This window comes from Pongo abelii, chromosome 20 (assembly GCF_028885655.2).
Source record: "Pongo abelii isolate AG06213 chromosome 20, NHGRI_mPonAbe1-v2.0_pri, whole genome shotgun sequence".
Taxonomy (NCBI): domain Eukaryota; kingdom Metazoa; phylum Chordata; class Mammalia; order Primates; family Hominidae; genus Pongo; species Pongo abelii.
The window spans coordinates 46,994,805-47,016,662 of NC_072005.2; the positions used below are offsets into that span (position 1 = coordinate 46,994,805).

General features: G+C 49.9%; 1 protein-coding gene and 1 non-coding gene across 3 annotated transcripts in view; one reads left to right on the plus strand and one right to left on the minus strand.

Annotated features, from left to right (window-relative positions):
• Nucleotides 1-21,858, plus strand: part of AXL (AXL receptor tyrosine kinase) — a 41,960-nt gene that overhangs the window by 13,050 nt on the left and 7,052 nt on the right. Inside the window, exons 7-16 of one of the 2 annotated variants that reach the window (XM_024236493.3) lie at nucleotides 6,077-6,287; nucleotides 6,603-6,742; nucleotides 7,295-7,445; nucleotides 7,975-8,001; nucleotides 11,146-11,278; nucleotides 11,880-11,971; nucleotides 16,829-16,924; nucleotides 17,061-17,138; nucleotides 20,973-21,065; nucleotides 21,469-21,590. In XM_024236493.3, coding sequence (XP_024092261.2) covers nucleotides 6,077-6,287; nucleotides 6,603-6,742; nucleotides 7,295-7,445; nucleotides 7,975-8,001; nucleotides 11,146-11,278; nucleotides 11,880-11,971; nucleotides 16,829-16,924; nucleotides 17,061-17,138; nucleotides 20,973-21,065; nucleotides 21,469-21,590 — 1,143 coding nt within the window. The remainder of the gene's footprint in view (nucleotides 1-6,076; nucleotides 6,288-6,602; nucleotides 6,743-7,294; nucleotides 7,446-7,974; nucleotides 8,002-11,145; nucleotides 11,279-11,879; nucleotides 11,972-16,828; nucleotides 16,925-17,060; nucleotides 17,139-20,972; nucleotides 21,066-21,468; nucleotides 21,591-21,858) is intronic. The other variant, XM_024236497.3, reaches the window with a different exon arrangement.
• On the minus strand, nucleotides 10,511-10,583 carry TRNAK-UUU (transfer RNA lysine (anticodon UUU)). The gene has a single exon. It is a non-coding gene; the product is annotated as a tRNA-Lys (tRNA).

The following is a 21,858-nucleotide window of genomic DNA, read 5'->3' on the forward strand; positions in this document are numbered from 1 at the left end:
TGGGAGGCGGAGGTTGCAGTGAGCGGAGGTTGCAGTGAGCCAAGATTGTGCCACTGCTCTCCAGCCTGGGTGACACAGCGAGACTCTGTCTCAAAAAAAACAAAAACAAAAAACAAATTTAACAAAATGAAAATGATCAGCTGTTTTAATTATTTTCAGTATTAGTGATATTAACTCTAGCCAGAGTGGGAGCCCTGAGACAGCAGGGTCTGGAGCCATTTCTTTCACCACTGGGTACCCAGAACCCTCCGCTTCTCCCATCCCAGCCCTGGCCACTCTGCGTGGTCACCGTCTCGGGATAGGTCTGTCCCCTACTGGAATGTGAGCTCTGACAGGGCAGGGCTGGAGCTGTCCCAGTCACCACTGGCTCCGCATTCTTGCCCAGCACAGGACCAGACATAGAGTAGGGAATATTTGCTAGAAGGATATATTACAACCCAGATGAGCTAGACCCAGCCTCTGCCCTCAGGTTGCTCCTAGAGTAAGAAAACCAAAACCAGGCCAGGTGTGGTGGCTTACACCTGTAACCCCAGCACTTTGGGAGGCCAAGGCCGGTGGATCACCTGAGGTCAGGAGTTCGAGACCAGCCTGGCTAACATGGTGAAACCCCATTTCTACTAAAAATACAAAAAATTAGCCGGGTGTGGTGGCACACACCTGTAATCCCAGCTACTCAGGAGGCTGAGGCAGGAGAATCCCTTGAACCCGGGAGGCAGAGGTTGCAGTGAGCCGAGATCGTGCCATTGCACTCCAGCTTGGGTAACAAGAGCGAACTTCCGTCTCAAGAGAAAAAAAAAAAAGAAAGAAAGAAGAAAACCAAAACCAAAACAAAACTCACAGATCTATAAATATAAGGCCCAATTCTGGTTTGAAGTTCTCTGAGATTAGAAAGTTGGAGATGGGGGGTGGACAGTGCCTATGATGGTAGATGACAGTAATGAAGAATGACCAACTTCTGCTGAGTGTCCACTGTGCACCGGGTCTTGCGTTAACACACACCTGCTCATGTGTTTGTGAAGGAGGGTCTGTGGATACACCCATTTTCCAGATGAAGAAACTAAGGCTCAGAGTGGTTAACCAGCTTGTCCAAGGTCACATCAAACCCATGTCATGCTCCTAACCTCCTTAGAAACTGTTTTTTGTTTTTTCCTTTCTTTTTTTTTTTTTTTTTTTTTTTTTGAGACAGAGTCTCGCTCACCCAGACTGGAGTGCCGTGGCGTGATCACAGCTTACTACAACCTCCGCCTCCTGGGTTCAAGCAATTCTCTTGCCTCAGCCTCCTGAGTAGCTGGCATTATAGGCGCCCACCACCACGCCCAGCTAATTTGTGTATTTTTAGTAGAGACAGGGTTTCGCCATGTTGGTCAGGCTGGTCTCGAACTCTTGACCTCAAGTGATCCGCCCACCTCGGTCTCTCAAAGTGCTGGGATTACAGGCATGAGCCACCACGCCGGGCCCTGAGAAAATATTTAGAGTCAGTGCTTGATTAAACAGGAATTGTCTTATACTTACATGCCCTGAGCACAACCCCATCTGCTTGTCATTTTAAACCTAGAAAATAGTGGCTATTGGCTGGGCATGATAGCTCACGCCTGTAATCCCAGCACTTCGGGGGGCTGAGGCAGGTCTGTACAAAAAATTCAAAAAAATTAGCTGAGTGTGGTGGCACGCACATGTAGTCCCAGCTACTCGGGAGGCTGAAGTGGGACAATCACCTTAGCCTGGCAGTCAAGGCTGCAGTGAGACATGATTGAACCTCTGCTCTCCAGCCTGGGTGACACAGTGAGACTCTTTCTCAGAAAAAAAGAAAAAATAGTGGCTATTGATCTTCCCGTTTTCAAGGTGAGGAACTGAGGCCCAGAGAGGGGCCCCCTCTCTGGGCCTCAGTTCCTCCCATCCTCCTCTCCTCCCCGGGGCTAGAAAGCCGAAGCTGAGATTCAATCCCAGAGGCCAGCCAGATTTGGGAGACCTCAAATGCCAGGTCAGGCATAAGCTGCACTCCTACCCACATCCACCAAGTGTCCCCAGGAAAGCAGAAGTGTGTTCTCTTCCCTCTCCAGGTCTCACTTCCTGCTGCACATGGGCTAGGGCTGAAGAGTTCCAGTGGGAGGGTCACAGCCGTCCCAGGGAAAAGAGAAGTGGGAGCGGGCATGGGGAGACCAACTGTCTGTACCCATCTCCCCTCTGTCCTGGTAGAGGTTCCTCTTCCTGTCTGTCACTGTGGGTCAGAGAGCAGGCATGGTGACAGCCTCACCCCCTCGTCGTACCCACCATCTGCCCCCACTCCTCCCCAGGTCTCATGGTGCTGTTTTCTCCCACCATGGGAGCTGTGTGACCTTGGGCAAGTTGCTGAACGTCTCTGGGCCTTGGCTTCCCTGTCTGTAAAATGGGGATGAGAAAAGAAATTGACCCCATAGGGTGGTAGAGCGAAGTCAATGAGTTCATCCAGTAATGTGCTTGACAGGGAGCTTGGTACATATTTGGCACTCAAGAAATGTTTGCTAGGCCAGGTGCCATGGCTCACACCTGTAATACTAGACCTTTGGGAGGCCGAGGCAGGTGGATCGCTTGATCCCAGGAGTTTGAGACCTGCCTGGCCAACATGGTGAAACCCCATCTCTCCAAATAATTAAAAAATTAGGTGGGGCTGTCATTGCACCACTGCACTCCAGCTTGTGTGATAGAGCAAGACCCTGCCTAAACAAAAAGAAAAAAGAAAAAAAGAAAGAAAAAACAAATGTTAGCTGTTGATAATTATAATGTGCGAAGCAGTTTATATGCATCATGTCATTAAACCTTATACCCTGACAAGTAAGAACTGTGATGTCCATTTTCCAGAGACAGAAACTGAGACTCAAAGAAGTTAAGACACTCACTCTAGGTCACACAGCAAACAGCATCCAATGCAGGACTTAGATCCAAGGAATCTGGCTTTAGAGCCCACACCCTGTGACAGTAAACTCCTTCCTGACATACTGTGTGGCTGTATGGCTGGGGTCTCCAGGGTGAAGGGGAAGCCCTTGGCTGCAGCATTCCTGAGGTGCGTGGCTGTGAGTTGTGTGGTTATGGGAGTTTTGTGGTTCCATGTGGCAGGGCTATACAGATGTGTACACCAGCGGTGGCCCCCTCCACCCTGAGTGTGCCATTCCTGGGGCAGAATAGGTATGGGAACCTGTGCCGCTATGCAGAGCTTGACACTTATTGCCAGGAAACACACATAAAATAATAAGTGACAGGCCAGGCACGGTGGCTCATGCCTGTGATCCAAGCACTTTGGGAGGCTGAGGTGGGCAGATCACCTGAGATGGGGAGTTTGAGACCAGCCTGACCAACATGGAGAAACCCTGTCTCTACTAAAAATACGGAATTAGCCGGGTGTGGTGGCACATGCCTGTAGTCCTAGCTACTCAGGGGGCTGAGGCAGGAGAATCACTTGAACCTGGGAGGTGGAGGTTCCAGTGAGCCGAGATCACGCCATTGTACTCCAGCCTGGGCAACAAGAGCGAAACTCCATCTCTAAATAAATAAATAAATAATAAATGACACTCAGTATGCACAAGCAGTCTTCTAAATGCTTACATGCCCCAATTCAGTCAACCCTGTGAGGTGGGGAGCCACTGTCACCCCATTTTACAGATGAGAAGACTGAGGCACACAGCTAGGGAATGGTAGAGCCTGGATTTGAGCCCCAGATCCAGCATCCGTGCTCCTCAGCACTAGGCTAAACTGCCTCTGTGCACAGACAAGAGGTATTGTTACCATTACTGATATTCTTACCGCTAGTAGAGCAAAGACTCTGGGGACAGGATGGGGTTTAGGTCCCAGCTTCATCAGTGACAAACTGATGACCTTGAACAAGTGATTCCATCTCTCTGGGCCTCAGTGTTGTCATCTGTACAGTGGGAATAAGCATAATGCTTACCACAGGACAACAGGGTTGATGTGAGGGCCAAATGAATTCAGATTTGTCAAGGGCTAAGAATGGCACTCAGTACATGTTGGACGTGTTTTATCTTTTTTTATTAAGATAATATATAACATAGCCAGGCGCGGTGGCTCACACCTGTAATCCCAGCACTTTGGGAGGCCGAAGCAGGTGGATTACCTGAGGTCAGGAGTTTGAGACCAGCCTGGGCAACATGATGAAACCCTTTCGCTACATAGAATAAAAAAAAGCCGGTGTGGTAGCTCACACCTGTAATCCTAGCACTTTGGGAGGCCGAGGCGGGCGGATCACTTGAGATCAGGAGTTCAAGACCAGGCTGACCAACATGATGAAACCTCGTCTCTACTAAAAATACAAAAAAGTTAGCCAGGCATGGTGGCGCATGACTGTAGCCCCAGCTACTCGAGACGCTGAAGCAGAAGAATTGCTTGAGCCCAGGAGGTGGAGGTTGCAGTGAGCCGAGATTGCACCACTGCACTCCAACCTGAGTGACAGAGCAAGACTCCATCTAAAAAAAAAAAAAAAAAAAATTAGTCAAGCATGGTGGCTCATGCCTGTAATCCCATCTACCTGGGAGGCCGAGGCATGAGAATTGCCTGAACCTGGGAGGCGGAGATTGCAGTGAGCCGAAATCACGCCACTGCATTCCAGCTCAGGTGATGAAATGAAACTCATAGGCCGGGCACGGTGGCTCACACCTGTAATCCCAGCACTTTGAGAGGCTGAGGTGGGCGGATTGCCTGAGGTCAAGAGTTTGAGACCAGCCTGACTAACATGGTGAAACCCCGTCTCTACTGAAAATACAGCAATTAGTCAGGCGTGGTGGTGCGCGTAGTCCCAGCTACTTGGGAGGCTGAGGCAGGAGAATTGCTTGAACCTAGGGGACGGAGGTTGCAGTGAGCCAAGATCTCACCACTGCACTCTAGCCTGGGTGACAGAGCAAGACTCCATCTCCAAACAAAAAGGAGAAAAAAAAAGAAAAAGAAAAAGAAAAAGAAATGAGACATATAACATGCATAATCCTCAGTGTACCTCTAGATCAAGCTCATCTAACACGTGGCCCAGGATGGCTTTGAATGCGGCCCAACACAAGTTCGTAAACTTTCTTAAAACATTATGAGATTTGTTTGTGATTTTTTTTTTTAACTCATCAGCTATCGTTAGTGTTAGTGTATTTTATGTGTGGCCCAAGACAGTTCTTCTTCCACTATGGTCCAAGAAAGTCAAAAGATTGGACACCTCTGAGATTGTTTAACACACATATTCACCATGTAACCACCATCCAAATCAAGACACAGACCCTTCCAGTCCCCAAGAAGGCTTCCCTCAGGCCCCAGAGATGGCCACCCTTCTGCTTCTAGAACATTGCTTTTGCCTGTAGTATAATGTCATATAAATGGTGTCTCACAGTATTGTGCTATTATTATTATTATTATTATTATTATTTGAGACAGAGTCTTGCTCTGTTACCCAGGCTGGAGTGCAGTGGTGTGATCTTAGCTCACTGTAACCTCTGCCTCCCAGGTTCAAGTGATTCTCCTATCTCAGCCTCCCGAGTAGCTGGGATTACAAGTGAGCACCACCACACCCGGCTAATTTTTTACATTTTTGGAAGAGATGGGGCCTCACCACGTTGGCCAGGCTAGTCTCGAACTCCTAACCTCAAGTGATCGCCCACCTCGGCCTCCCAAAGTGCTGGGATTACAGGCGCGAGCCACCATGCCCAGTCTATTTGCATTATTATTGTCATCACACTACTATTATTGGTGCTGACCACCCGCCATGCACTGTGGCATCCTTTGGGCATAACTACACTTAATCTTTAAACAATCCTGTAAGGCATTTGATCCTCTAAGGCCCCATGTGCCCAAGGAAAAAACTGAGGCTCAGAGAGGGAAGAGTCTTGCCAGAGGTGGCTTTTGGAAGTGGTGACAGAACCACATTGTATACAGCCAAATGATCTCCTTGCTTTGCAAATCCAGGTGCCTGTATTATCCTAGCATGGCACTGCAACACACACACACCCTTGCAAAGTTGTGTAGTCACACCAGACCACCACCACTGGGAGCTGTGTGACCATCTCGTGTGATTGCTTGGTTGTCCTGTCCTCACACCCTTGCCTCTCCTCAGGCTGTGCTGTCAGACGATGGGATGGGCATCCAGGCGGGAGAACCAGACCCCCCAGAGGAGCCCCTCACCTTGCAAGCATCCGTGCCCCCCCATCAGCTTCGGCTGGGCAGCCTCCATCCTCACACCGCTTATCACATCCGCGTGGCATGCACCAGCAGCCAGGGCTTCTCATCCTGGACCCACTGGCTTCCTGTGGAGACGCCAGAGGGAGGTAAGAAGGGCTGGGAAGGGACACATCACCACTGCCCCACTGGACCTTGCTTACATCAGTGCCACCCCCATTGTCCCCTTTCACTCCTTTACCCCTCGTGGCCTCAATCTCCTTCCCGTACAATCTCTGACCCCTCAGCAGCACTGCCCGCTGGCCTCTCTCCCAGCCCTTCTCTCCCCTGTGCTTCCGCTCATGGGAGGCCTGCACGAGTTGCCCACGTGCGTGCCCTTGGCACCCTGCACTCACTTCCTGGGAACAGGGGAGGGGGTCAGGAAGAGGTGGGGGTGCCAGCTTCCCCTCTTCCCTGTCCTCCAGTGCCCCTGGGCCCCCCTGAGAACATTAGTGCCACGCGGAATGGGAGCCAGGCCTTCGTGCATTGGCAGGAGCCCCGGGCGCCCCTGCAGGGTACCCTGTTAGGGTACCGGCTGGCGTATCAAGGCCAGGACACCCCAGAGGTGGGTGCTGCTGGTGGGATTGGAGTGGAGTGGCTTGGGGAGGAGGGAGGAGAAGGTATCAGGGCAGACATGGATGGTTGTGAAGGTTGGGTAGTACACAATTGCTCTATGCCTAGGGGGCACATTCAGGGAAGGTTCACATTCACATTCTGGGGAGAATAAGGGGGTCTAAGGGAGGGCATGGGGAATGGCTGTTTTTGAACCACTGCAAAAGCATTTCAGCAGACTCATATTTACTATAACGATTTTACAGCAGATAGTTGTATAGCACCTTGGGGAAGGGGTACCTTTTCCTGATTTGCACAAAGGCACTCCTATCTGGGCTAGCAATACCCTGACGTAGGGAGAGAGGATGGAAAGGGAAGCTAGAAGGGGATGGAGGGATACAGGTTAAAGGATGAGGATGAGAGATGAAGGGGAGGACAAGGAAGGATGAGGAGCTGGAGGATGGGGAGAGAGCTTTGAGAAAGAGATGGGGCGTTGAGCACGGGAGTGAAGGCTTAACAGCTGGGGGCTGAGGTTCTACTCTGATGCCACTTCTGGACCTCCTAGGTGCTAATGGACATAGGGCTAAGGCAAGAGGTGACCCTGGAGCTGCAGGGGGACGGGTCTGTGTCCAATCTGACAGTGTGCGTGGCAGCCTACACTGCTGCTGGGGATGGACCCTGGAGCCTCCCAGTACCCCTGGAGGCCTGGCGCCCAGGTAAGTCCAAAGCCATGCCCAACCTGCTTCAACCCTGTCTCTCCCTGACAGCCCTGACTTACTCCTTGTACCTTTCAGTGTTACCGCAACTTAGGCCCTGTTCCTGCCCTGAGCCTTACTGAAAGCCGCCCTCACTCCCTCACCCATGCCAACCCCTCACTCCCTTACTGGTGCCACGGCCTCACTCCTTTACCTGTACCACACCCTCACTCCCTTACCCGTGCCACACCCTCACTCCCTTACCCGTGCCACACCCTCACTCCCTTACCCGTGCCACACTGCCATTCCCTTACCCGTGCCACACCCTCACTCCCTTACCTGTGCCACACCCTGACTCCCTTACCCGTGCCACACCCTGACTCCCTTACCCGTGCCACACCCTCACTCCCTTACCCGTGCCACACCCTCACTTCCTTACCCGTGCCACACCGCCACTCCCTTACCCGTGCCACACCCTCACTCCCTTACCCGTGCCACGCCAGTCTTGTCCTCTCTGAGCACGTCTCCTCTCTGTCCTTTCTTCTCACAGGGCAAGCACAGCCAGTCCACCAGCTGGGTAAGGGCTTCCACACCCCATCTCCTCCTTCCCTACCCTCAACACCTAGTGGGGGCACTGTCACCATACATATTCATTGCACATCCCTTTCATGTTTCTCGAACTCATCATTCTAACCTACTCCTTGAGTTTGTGTGGTCCTTGATGGAGGTGCCTATAATGGCCTAGCATAGCACATTGTAGGTATTCAGGCAATGACAGATGGGTGGGTGGATGGATGAACAAATGGATGGATGGATGGATGGATGGATGGATAGATATATGGAGGGTGGATGGGTGTGTGGGTTAATGGATGAATAGAGGGTAGATAGGCAGGTGAACAGATAAATTACTGGATGGCGAGTGGATAAATGGATAGGTAGATGGATGGGTGGGTGGATGGATGGGTGGATATATGGAGGGTGGATGGGTGGGTGGGTCAATGGATGAATAGAGGGTGGATAGGTGGGTGAACAGATAAATGACTGGATGGTGAGTGGATAAATGGATGGTAGATGGATGGGTGGATGGATGGATGGGTGGATATATGGATGGTGGATGGATGGATGGTTGGATATATGGAGGGTGGATGGGTGGGTGGGTCAATGGATTAATAGATGGGTGGATAGGTGGATGAACAAAAGATGACTGGGTCGTAAGTGGATATATGGATGGGTGGATGGGTAGATGGATGGATAGATGAATGGATGGTTGGATAAATGGATGGATGGACAGATGGATGGATTTGTGAGTGGATGAATGGATGGGTAGAAAGGTGGATGGATGGATGAATGAGGTATCCTCCTCACATCCATCCCTCTCAAATATTTCTCCAACAATTCTCAAACATTCCTCCTACACCCATTGCCCCCTCTGGGCACTATTACAGCCCACTCTTGTAACTCAACCCACTAGCCTTCAATACTCCTCACATCCCTTCCTACATTTCTTCACATACCCTTTCCATGCTCATTCCACCCTCCTTTCACATACATCCCATTATAATCCATTCCTCCCACATGACTCCCAAGGCCCATTGCACAACCACACTTCTCATTCACAAACTCTGCACACCTTGTGTGCACTTACCATACCTTCCACATTGCAAACACTGAAAAACATTGTCCACAACTTTCCCACACCCGATTCTCCTTGCATGCTTATCCCACACTCCATAGACATCATTCCCTCACCCTTCACTAATCCCAACCCATCTCACTCTGCACACTCACCCTGAACCCCTTGCATACTCAGCACATAATGATCTTTATTTCTTACACACTCCATTCCACCCCTGCCCTTTTTACACCCCCTTTCTGTGCACCCCATACTCTTCATCTGTCCTTCTCACATCTTTTGCATGCTCACTGCACACTTCCCTCACACTGCAATTACATCCTTAAAATTCCTTGCTCACTCCTTGTATCTAAGACTTCATGAGTACTCTTCCCACTTCACACATCCCCAACTTTTCCAGCAGCCATCCAACCCTGTATATGCTTACCATGCCCCTTTGGATATTTATTTCACCCTCATTCCTTGCTTTATGGAAACCCTTGTGGCCGGGTGCAATGGCTCACGCCTGTAATCCCAGCACTTTGGGAGGCCTGAGACAGGTGGATCAACTGAGGTCAGGAGTTCAAGACCAGCCTGGCCAACATGGCGAAAACCCATCTCTACTAAAAATACAAAAATTAGCTGGGCGTGGTGGTGCGAGCCTGTAATCCCAGCTACTCGGGAGGCTGAGGCACAAGAATTGCTTGAACCTGGGAGGCAGAGGTTACAGTGAGCCAAGATCATGCCACTATACTCCAGCCTGGGCAACAGAGCAAGACTCTGCCTCAAAAAAAAAAAAAAAAAAAGAAAAGAAAAGACAAAAAATTAGCCAGGTGGCATAGACCTGCAGTCCCAGCTACTCAGGAGACATGGTGAAACCCTGTCTCTACCAAAAAAAGAATACAAAAACTAGCCAGGCATGGTGGTGCACACCTGTAATCCCAGCTACTTAGAAGCTGAGGCAGGAGATTTGCTTGAAACTGGGAGGCAGAGGTTGCAATGAGCTGAGACCGGGCCACTGCACTCCAGTCTGGGCGAAAGAGTGAGACCCTGTCTCAAAACAAACAAACAAACAAACAAAAAAAGAGACAAAGAAAACCCTTTTGTAGTCATTGCATTCTCCTCAAAAGATGTTCCTTAGTCCTTCGTCCACCAGCCTTGCCCTCCTTGCACACGCTTCATGCACCATCCTACACTGCAAGGATCTTCTTCCCCACTCACCTGTTTATCTACACTCTAGTCCACCCTCCTTGCACAATCATCACATTTCTCACACTAACCTATGCTACTTGAGATTTCTCCACAACCATCTCATGTTCATCTAGCCCTCCTGGCACACTCATAACCCGTTCCACACATCTCTCCCTCCCATTCCACACTCACTGCACACTCCTCAAATATCCATTCCACTCTTCTGTTTTTTTGGATCTTGGTGGCATAATATTTGGTAGCTTAAAGTAAGGAAAACTACAAATGCCCAAACAGGGACTTGAACCCTGGACCCTCAGGTTAAAAGTCTGATGCTCTACCACCTGAGCTATCCTGGCACTCTTTTTTTCTTTTTTTTGAGATGGAGTCTTGCTCTGTCACCCAGGATGGAGTGCAGTGGCCCAATCTCGGCTCACTGCAACCTCCACCTCCCGGATTCAAGTGATTCTCCTGCCTCAGCTTCCAAGTAGCTGGGATTACAGGTGTGCACCACCACCCCAGCTAATTTTTGTATATATATATTTTTAAGTAGAGACAGGGTTTCACCATGTCGGCCAGGCTGGTCTTGAACTCCTTGCCTCAAGTAACCCGCCTGCCTTGGCCTCCCAAAGTGCTGGGATAACAGGCATGAGCCACTACACGTGGCCTGCATCCCACTCTTAACTCACCCATCCTACAAATTTCACGCACTTCTGCTTTAACGTGCACTTGTATCACATCCATTGCATGCCCTGTCCAGCCCAGCCCATTCAGATATGTGAATGCATCCATCACACACCTCATCAAGTATGTGCACATCTTTGCTGAGGCCTTCTGCCTCCCTCCCACATCATCCCTTTGGGTCCCAGAGAGCTGGATCCAAGGCCTCATCCATGACCTGTTCCTCATACCCCCTGATAGTGAAGGAACCTTCAACTTCTGCCTTCTCGTGGCCCTGGTGGTATGTACTGCTAGGAGCAGTCGTGGCCGCTGCCTGTGTCCTCATCTTGGCTCTCTTCCTTGTCCACCGGCGAAAGAAGGAGACCCGTTATGGGTGAGTTGGAACCACATGGGGAGGCTGTGTGGCCTGGGATGGAGAGGCTAGAGGCAGGCGAGGGCAGTGAGGAGGCTGGTGCAGGAGGAGTGATGACTAAGAATCAGAATGAGGGCAAGGGAAGCCAGGCGCGGTGGCTCATGCCTGTAATCCCAGCACTTTGGGAGGCCAAAGCAGGTGGATCACTTGAGGTCAGGAGTTTGAGACCAGCCTGGCCAACATGGCAAAACCCTGTCTCTACTGAAAAATGCAAAAATTAGCGGGAAGTGGTGGCACACGCCTGTGGTCCCAGCTACTTGGGAGGCTGAGGCACGATAATCACTTGAACCCGGGAGATGGAGGCTACAGTGAGCTGAGATCACACCACTGCACTCCAGCCTGGGTGACAGAGTGAGACTCTGTTTTCAAAAAAAAGAATGAGGGCAAGGGGGTGTGTGGAATGAATGGAAGGCAGAAGGTAGCTGCCCAAGACATGCTCAGCAAATGTTAGCAGAGAGGGCAGGCAGGGCTTGAGGCTGAGATGGTGCTTGCTCAACTGCTGGTTGAGTAGGGGGTTCCACATGGTTTTTCCCTGCCCTCACCTACTCCCCCTCCCCCCCAGAGAAGTGTTTGAACCAACAGTGGAAAGAGGTGAACTGGTAGTCAGGTACCGCGTGCGCAAGTCCTACAGTCGTCGGACCACTGAAGCTACCTGTAAGTGAACCCTATGCCCCACTGCCCTGGCCTGGATCTAAAGGCTGTAGAGAATCTGGCCTGCTGGGCTTCTGTAGATGCGTGAGCCAAAAGTTTCTGAAGGCCTTGGGATACTAGAATGTCAGAACCACAGACCCTAGAAATAACAGATTTGTGGAACCACAAAGAACTTTCAAGGAATAGAATCTTAGACACAGTAAATCTTAGAAACACCAAGGCTGGGTGTGGTGGCTCATGCCTGTAATCCTAGCGCTTCGGGGGGCCGAGGTGGGAGGATCACTTGAGCCCAGGAGTTCGAGACCAGCCTGGGCAGCATGGTGAAACCCTGACTCAACAAAAAAAAAAAAAAAAAAAAAAAAAAATTAGCCAGGTATGGTGGTGTGCCCCTGTACTCCCTGCTACTTGGGAGGCTGAGGTAGGAGGATCATCTGAGCCCAGGGAGGTCGAGGCTGCAGTAAGCTGTGATCGCACCACTGCACTCCAGCCTGGGTGACAGAGCAAGACCCTGTCTCAAAAAAGAAAAAAAAAAATAAAAGAAAGAAAAGAAACACCAAACCTCAGAGCCATTGGATCTTAGAAGATGTAATGATGATGATAATGATAATGATGAAGATAATGACAATCAAGAAGAAAATGATGATGTTGATGAAATAATGTTGAGATTAGATGGTGATGATGTGATAATAATCCCAGGCAACCCTAGCACTACCTATGTGGCAGGCTCTGTTCTAAGCATTCTACATGTATCTCCTCGTTTAACCCTCAGAGCAACCCAAGGACACGGGTTTCTTTTTGCTTTTCTTTTTTCTTTTTTTTTTGAGACAGAGTCTCGCTCTGTCACCCAGGCTGGAGCACAGTGGCACAATCTCAGCTCACTGCAACCTCCACCTCCCGGGTTCAAGCGATTCTTATGCCTTGGCCTCCTGAGTAGCTGGGATTACAAGCGCATGGCACCACACCTGGCTAATTTTTGCATTTTTAGTAAAGATGGGGTTTTACTAACCCTGTCTTTGTTGGCCAAGCTGGTCTTGGAACTCCTGGCCTCAAGTGATCAACCTGCCTTGGCCTCCCAAAGTGCTAGGATAACAGGCGTGAGCCACCACGCCCAGCCAGAGGTGGGTTTCTTATCACCTTCATTTCACAGATGAGGCAGCTGTGGTATAGAGTGGTTAAGTCTCTTGCCCAAGGCCACACAGCTTGTAAATTGGATAGCTGGGATTTGAACCCAGGCACTTTTGCTCTGAAATCTATACTATTTTTTTTTTTTTTTTTTTTTTTTGTGATAGAATCTTGCTCTGTCACCCAGGATGGAGTGCAGTGGCTTGATCTTGGCTCACTGCAACCTCCGCCTCCTGGATTCAAGCGACTCTCCTGCTTCAGCCTCTCAAGTAGCTGGGACTACAGGTGCATGCCAGAACACCTGGCTAATTTTTGTATTTTTAATAGAGACAGGGTTTCACCATATTGGCCAGGCTGGTCTCGACCTCCTGACCTCGTGATCCGCCCACCTCAGCCTCCCAAAGTGCTGGGATTACAGGTGTGAGCCACTGCGCCTGGCCTGAAGTCTGTACTCTGAACTGCCACACTCTACTACCTCTTGGAATTATAAATTGGTAGAGAGATAGAATCGATCTTGGCCTGAAAAATTATATGCATGTACTCTACACGCTTATACTTTTGAAATCATAAAATCTTAGAACTATAGACTCTCCATTAGAAGGCTGGAAAGCCATGCAAGCTGTCAGCTGAGGAGGGGATCTCAGAGGCCCAGTCAAATCTCTCCTTTCGGCTGGGTGCAGTGGCTCACGCCTGTAATCCCAACACTTTGGGAGGCCCAGGCAGGCAGACACTTGAGGTCAGGAGTTTGAGACCAGCCTGGCCAACATGGTGAGACCCTGTCTCTACTAAAAATACGAAAATTAGCCAGATGTAATCTGTAATCCCAGCTACTTGGGAGGCCGAGGCAGGAGAATCGCTTGAACCTGGGAGGCAGAGGTTGCAGTGAGCCGAGATCGTGCCACTGCACTCCAGCCTGGGTGATAGAGCAAGACTCCGTCTCAAAAAAAAAAAAAAAAAAAAAGGAATCTCATCTTTCCAGTTAGTGAAACTGAAATCCAGAAAGAAAATGGAAGAGCTAGGTCTCTTCCTAGCACACAGCGAGAAAGCCACCAGGGCCCCAGGGGGATGTTTGGAAAGGGCTGGGAAAGACATTTATTTAAGAAGAGAAGGAAGAAGCAACGATGTCCCAATGATTTAACTGAGTAACATACAGCAGCCATTCTCAGGGTGTGAGCCTGGTCCCCTGTGGTCCCTGAGACCTTTGCAGGGGGCCCATAAGGTCAAATCTATTTTCATACTATTACCAAGACATTATTTGCCTTTTGCTTTCTCATTCTCTCATGAGCATTCAGCGCAGTTTTCCAGAGGCTCCCTGATGTGGGATGATGTCATCCAACACTCTGACAGCTGATGGACCTTGTACTTGTATATTCTTGTTTTAAAAATGTCAGGCTGGGCGCAGTGGCACATGCCGGTAATCCCACCACTTTGGGAGGCCAAGGTGGGCAAATTGCTTGAGGTCAGGAGTTTGAGACCAGCCTGACCAACATGGTGAAACCCCATTTCTACTAAAATACAAAAAATAGCTTGGTGTGGTGGTGCATGCCTTAATCCTAGCTACTTGGGAGGCTGAGGAAAGAGAATTGCTTGAACCGGGGAGGCGGAGGTTGCAGCCAGCTGAGATTGTACCACTGGACTCCAGCCTGGGCAACAGAGTGAGACTGTCTCAAAAAAAAAAAAAAAAAAAAAAAATTAAATAAACCTGATAAGTTTTCTTTTGAGGCCCGGGAGTTTGAAACCAGTGTGGGCAACATGGCAAAACCCCATCTCTATATGAAAAAAAAAAACACACAAAAATTTGCCAGGTGTGGCGGTGTACTCTTATAATTCCCGCTGCTCAGGAGGGTGAGGCAGGAGAATCACTTGAACCTGGGAGGCGGAGGTTGCAGTGAGCTGAGATTATGCTACTGCACTCTAGCCTAGGCAACAGAGTGAGACTCGGTTTCAAAAAAAAAAAAAATTTTCTTTTTTTAGAGATGGGGTCTGGCTTTGTTGCCCAGGCTGATCTCCAACTCCAGGCCTCAACTGGTCCTCCTTCCTTGGCCTCCCGAGTTTCTGGGATTACAAGTGTGAACCACTGTGCCCAGCTAGTTTTATTTTTGAATACAGAAATATTGATATATATGTAACATAAACAAAAGCTCTTTCTAGTCCTCAATAATTCTAACAATGTAAAGGTGTCCTGATGTCAGTTTGTTTGAGAATGAAATATCACAAAGAAAATGGATAAATTACAATTACACCCAACAACAACTAAATTAAAATGTCGAGTGAAAGAAGCCAGACACAAAAGAGAATATACTACGTGATTCCATTTTTATAACATTTCAAAACTAATTGATTGTAACAGAAATCAAGAAAGTGGCTACCCCTGGGAGGGCAGGTCATGTTCTGTTCTTTGCCTGAGTGCTAGTTACACATTTGTGTTTGATTTGTGAAAATCCACTGAGTTGGCCGGGCGTGGTGGCTCACGCCTGTAATCCCAACACTTTGGGAGGCCAAGGTGGGCAGATCACCTGAGGTCGGGAGTTCCAGACCAGCCTGACCAACATGGAGAAACCCCGTCTCTACTAAAAATACAAAATTAGCCGGGCGTAGTGGCACATGCCTGTACTCGGGAGGCTGAGGCAGGAGAATCGCTTGAACCTGGGAGGCGGAGGTTGCGGTGAGCCGAGATTGAGCCATTGCACTCCAGTCCGGGCAACAGGAACGAAACTCCATCTCAAAAAAAAAAGAAAAGAAAATCCACTGAGTTGCTTACTTATGATTTGTGCAGATTATACTTCAATAAAAAGAAATTTTGTGTGTGTGTGTGTTTTGTTTGAGATGGGGTCTTGCTCTGTCACCCAGGCTGGGGTGCAGTGGCATGAGCTCAGCTCACTGCAACCTCCACCCCTGGGCTCAAGTGATCCTCCAACCTCAGCCTCCTGAGTAGCTGGGACTATAGGTGCGTGCCACCACACATAGCTAGCTTTTGTATTTTTTTGTAGAGACGAGGATTCGCCACATTGCCCAGGCTGGTTTTGAATTCCTGGACTCAAGTGATCCACCGACCTCTGCCTCCCAAAGTGCTGGGATTACAGGCATGAGCCACTGCGTCCAGCAAAAGAAATATTTTTATTTTATTTTATTTTATTTTATTTTATTTCATTTTATTTTATTTTTGAGACAGAGTCTTGCCCTGTCACCCAGGCTGGAGTGAAGTGGTACGATCTCAGCTCACTGCAACCTCTGTCTCCTGGGTTCAAGTGATTTTCCTGCCTCAGCCTCTCCAGTAGCTGGGACTACAGGCATGTGCCACCACACACGGCTAATTTTTGTATTTTTTTGTAGAGACAGAGATTCGCCATGTTGCCTAGGCTGGTCTTGAACTCCTGGCCTCAAGTGATCCACCTACCTCTGCCTCCCAAAGTGCTGGGATTACAGGCATAAGCCACTGTGCCCAGCAAAAGAAATATTTTTAACAACTGGTACAGCAGGGCACTGACCCATCAGGTTGCCCACTGGAGCAAGAGTGTGGCCAGGCTTTACCCCTTTAGTTCCCTTTGAGGGAAGGTTCAGGGGGTCCAGAGGAGGAGCTGGGGTGGAAGTGGCAGGGTGCTCAGGGCAGTAGCTAATTTTAAATCAGTGCAGAAGTATGTCAGTGTTTCAACAATGGGTCTATCCCTACTGGTGGGTGAATGTCACCTGAATGTCAGCCCTGTCCCATGACTCTGTCCACCCCAAACTTGCATGCAGTGAACAGCCTGGGCATCAGTGAAGAGCTGAAGGAGAAGCTGCGGGATGTGATGGTGGACCGGCACAAGGTGGCCCTGGGGAAGACTCTGGGAGAGGGTGAGTCCCCCCGCAGCATACACACATCCTTCTGAACTTCTGAGATCCTGCACTTCCACACTCCCACCCCCCAACTATAGGAAATACAGTCCCCATGGGCCCTCTGAGGTCAGTGTCTCCCTCTGGCCCCCCACAGGAGAGTTTGGAGCTGTGATGGAAGGCCAGCTCAACCAGGACGACTCCATCCTCAAGGTGGCTGTGAAGACGATGAAGAGTGAGTTACGTGCACACGTGTAGGACCCCCAGACCCTTCCCTAAGCCCCTGAGACAGAAGAGAGCAGAAAAGTTAACAGCAAGTTAGCCATAGCCTAGAACTTCTGGTGTTTCCAGATAGGCAGTGGAGCCCCTGCCAGGTACCTCAATAGAAGGAATTGAATATGGGAAGATTAGTACAAAGGTGGGAGATGGGTTGAAGGAACAACTGGGGGTAGGGAGGGAAACCAGAGATGAGCAGCAGCAGGAAGTCACTTTCCCCGCTAGGCCTGAAGGGTAGAGGGAGCAAGTGGTGTTACCAGAATCCACAGCTAGGGACACCAGGCAGGAGTTGGTATCACAGAGTTACAGGCTGCTCTGTGGGAGCTAAAAACCTAGAAGAGCACTTTGGGAGGCCGAGGCAGCAGATCGCTTGAGTCCAGGAGTTTGAGACCAGCCTAGGCAATATGGTGAAACCACATGTCTATGAAAAAATAATAATAATAATAGTAACAAAAAATTAGCTGGGCATGGTGGCACACACCTGTAGTCCCAGCCTCTTGGGAGGCTGAGATGGGAGAATCGCTTGAGTCTGGGAGGCAGAGGTTGCAGTGAGCTATGATCATGCCACTGCACTCCAATCTGGGTGACAGAGTGAGACCTTGTCTTGAAAAAATAAAACACACATGGCTGGGCATGGTGGCTCATGTCTGTAATCCCATCACTTTGGGAGGCCAAGGCGGGTGGATCACCTGAGGTCAGGAGTTCGAGACTGGCCTGATCTACATAGTGAAACCCCACCTCTACTAAAAATACAAAAATTAGCCAGGCTTGGTGGCAGGCACCTGTAATCCCAGCTACTCGGGAGGCTGAGGCAGGAGAATCACTTGAACCCTGCAGGCGGAGGTTGCAGTGAGCCGAGATCGTGCCACTGCACTCCAGCCTGGGCGACAGAGCGACACTCCGTCTGGAAAAAAAAAATTAAAACACACACACGCACATATGGGAGACACAACCACCACCAAGGGAATACCAGAAGCAGAGAGACGTGAAATACCCTGGCTTTTCCCTTTCTCCCCGCTACCTGCCAGTCTCCCATCAGGGCCTACCTCCCATTGGCAAATCCCAAGAGGAAACCACTAGGAAAGGGAGCCTGGGAAATGTAGTTTTCAGGGGCCAGCCCACTGTGATACTTAGTGGAGCAGGAGAAGCTCTAGAATGAGGCATACCTGGCTGAATCATTTACCAGCTATGCGATCTTAGGCAAATGACTTTCCCTCTCTGAGCCTCCCACCTGTCATCTGGAAAAGAGGACCCTAATGTCCCCACCTTCCAAAGCTGTTGTGAGGCAAAGCACTTCATGCTGAGGGTGGCAAGTAGGACATGCTTGTTAATGTGGACTAGGACTATATTATTTACATCATCAGAGAGGGCAGGAGGCATTTCAGGGTTACACAGCACAGGAAGTCCAGGGCTAAGTTCTTCACACACAGGGAAGGAGAAGCATAGGGGGTTCAGATTGGGGCTGGTGGTGAGTACAGAATGATCCTTTCTGAATTACAGGGCTTAAAAGCTTGGGCTATGAAGTCATTACCCACTCTTTCATTCATTATTGAGCACCTCTTGTGTACCAGGTTATTTTGTTTGTTTGTTTTGCTTTGTTTTGTTTTGTTTTGAGGAGAAGTCTCACTCTGCCGTCCAGGCTGGAGTGCGGTGGTGTGATCTCGGCTCACTGCAACCTCCGCCTCCTGAGTTCAAGCGATTCTCCTGCCTCAGCCTCCCAAGTAGTTGGATTACAGACGCGTGCCACCACGCCCAGCTAATTTTTGTATTTTTAGTAAAGATGGGGTTTCACTATGTTGGCCAGGCTGGTCTCAAACTCCTGACCTCAGGTGATCTGCCCGCCTTGGCCTCCCAAAGTGCTGGGATTACAGGCATGAACCACTGCACCCAGCCTCAGGTTATGTTTTTTGTTTTTTTGTTTGTGTTTTTTGAGACAGAGTCTCACTCTGTCACCAGACTGGAGTGCAGTGGCATGACCTCAGCTCACTGCAACCTCCGCCTCCTGGGTTCAAGCGATTCTCCTGCCTTAGCCTCCCGAGTAACTGGGACTACAGGTGTGCGCCACCACGCCCACCTAATTTTTGTGTTTTTAGTAGAGACAGGGTTTCACCATGTTGGCCAGGATGGTCTCTATCTCTTGACCTCATGATCCACCTGCCTCGGTGTCCCAAAGTGCTGGGATTACAGGTGTGAGCCACCGTACCCGGCCTACGTTTTTTGTTTTTTGAGACAGAGTCTTGCTCGTCACCCATGCTGGAGAGCAGTGGCAGGATCACAGCTCACTGTAGTCTCAACCTCTGAGGCTCAAGCAATCCTCCCCACTCAGCCTCCCACTGGTTATAGTCTTGGCCTGGGTCTGAATCCCAGCCGTGCAACCTTGGGCAAGTCATTTTGCCTCTGTGAGCCACAGTGTCCTGGACTGTTAAATGGGATGATACTTGTTTGGGTCCCCAGGGCAGGTAGAGAAGTGCTGGGAAGCAGCCTGGGTGGTTGTGAGCAGGTGGACCCTGGAGCCAGACTACCCGGGTTTGAGATCTGCCTCTTCCACCTCCAAGCTGTGTGTTCCCTTAGGCAGACTCCTAACCTTTTTGTGCCTTGCTTTCTTCATCTTTAAAATAGAGATAGGCCAGGGACAGTGGCTCATGCCTGTAATCCCAGTGCTTTGGGAGGCCGAGGTGGGAGGATCACTTGAGGCTGGGAGTTTGGGACCAGCCTGGACAACATAGCAAGACTCCCTCTCTTAAAAAATTGGCCAGGCACGGTGGCTTACACTTGAAATCCTAACACTTTGGGAGGCCAAGGCAGGCAGATCACTTGAGGTGGGGAGTTTGAGACCAGCCTGGCCAACATGGTGAAACCCCGTTTCTACTAAAAATACAAAAATTAGCTGGGCATGGTGGTGCATGCCTGTAATCCCAGCTACTCGGGAGGCTGAGGCACGAGAATCTCTTGAACTGGGGAGAGAGAGGTTGCAGTGAGCCAAGATTGCGCCATTGCACTCAAGCCTGGGGGACAAGGGCGAAACTCCATCTCAAAAAAAAAAAAAAAAAATTATCCGGGATGGTGGTGCGTGCCTGTGGTCCCAGCTACTCAGGAAGGCAAGCCTAGGAGTTCGAGCCTACAGTGAGCTGTGATTGCTGGATCGCATCCATCCTGGGTGACAGCGCAAGACCCTGTCTCAAAAAAACAAAAACAAAAACAAAAACAAAACAAAAACCAATAAAATGGGAATGATAATAGTAGCACCTGAGAAGATTAAATGAGTTAATATATATAAAGTTGGCCAAGCGCGGTGGCTCACGCCTCTAATCCTAGCACTTTGGGAGGCCGAGGCGGGCAGATCATGAGGTCAGGAAATCAAGACCATCCTGGCTAACAAGGTGAAACCCTGTCTCTACTAAAAATGCAAAAAATTAGCCGGGAGTGGTGGCACACGCCTGTAGTCCCAGCTACTCGGGAGGCTGAGGCAGGAGAATTGCTTGAACCTGAGAGGCAGAGGTTGCAGTGACCCGAGATCAAACCACTGCACTCCAGCCTGGGCAACAGAGTGAGACTCCATCTCAAAAAAAAAAAATAAATAAAATAAATATATATATACACATATACACACACACACACACACACACACACACACACACACACACACACACATATAAAGTGCTGAGTACGGCACCTGGTACTTACTAATCATCTTTGATGAAGATGAATGATGATGATGATGATGGAGTGGAGGTGTAGAGAGAGTCCTCCCTCTCCTCCCCTCCTTCTCACCCACCTGTCTCTCTCCCTCAAGTTGCCATCTGCACGAGGTCAGAGCTGGAGGATTTCCTGAGTGAAGCGGTCTGCATGAAGGAATTCGACCATCCCAACGTCATGAGGCTCATCGGTGAGAGAGGGGCAGATTCAAGGGGTCTACAAGCCCCATGGGGGCCATAGCAGAGGGAAGAGCCCTGCTTCTGGCCCTGGGAAGATCAAACTTCCAGGCTTCCTGCTCCCCGCTCCTTCAGGGTCAGCAAGCTTCCCCCTCCTAGTCTCCCTCAGCTTGGAATGTGACCTCTGACCATTCCCAGAAATAGCTGAGGTCCCCAGGAGGGCTCCGGAAACGTCCCTGGGAACTCTGCTGGAAATGGCTTCTCTGCAGCTTGGTCCTTGCCACCACCACTACCCCCCAAACAATATGGTGGCCAGATTGGATGGGGGGTGAGAAGGAGAGGCTCGAGGCTGGCTGGTGGGGGGCTTGGCTTCCCCTTCTGTCCAGCAGGAGTGACAGGGCTACCTGGGGGGCTCAGGTGTCTGTTTCCAGGGTTCTGAAAGAGAGAGCTTCCCAGCACCTGTGGTCATTTTACCTTTCATGAAACATGGAGACCTACACAGCTTCCTCCTCTATTCCCGGCTCGGGGACCAGCCAGTGGTAAGGGGCGTTTAATCATCCAGTCTACAAATATTAACTGAGCATCTATCAGGTACCCAGTGCTGCTCAGACCCTGGGAAGACCACGGTGACCAGGAGCTTGCTCTCCTGGAGCATGTCTTCCAGCAGGGGAGGGGTGGATGATAAACAAGCTAATAAATACCTAAGCGAGATGATTTAAATGTTTAAGTGCTAGGAAGGAAATACAGTAGGACGGAAGATAAGGAGGCCAGGCAGTGAATTTGGGTGGACGCGGAAGATCTTGCCGA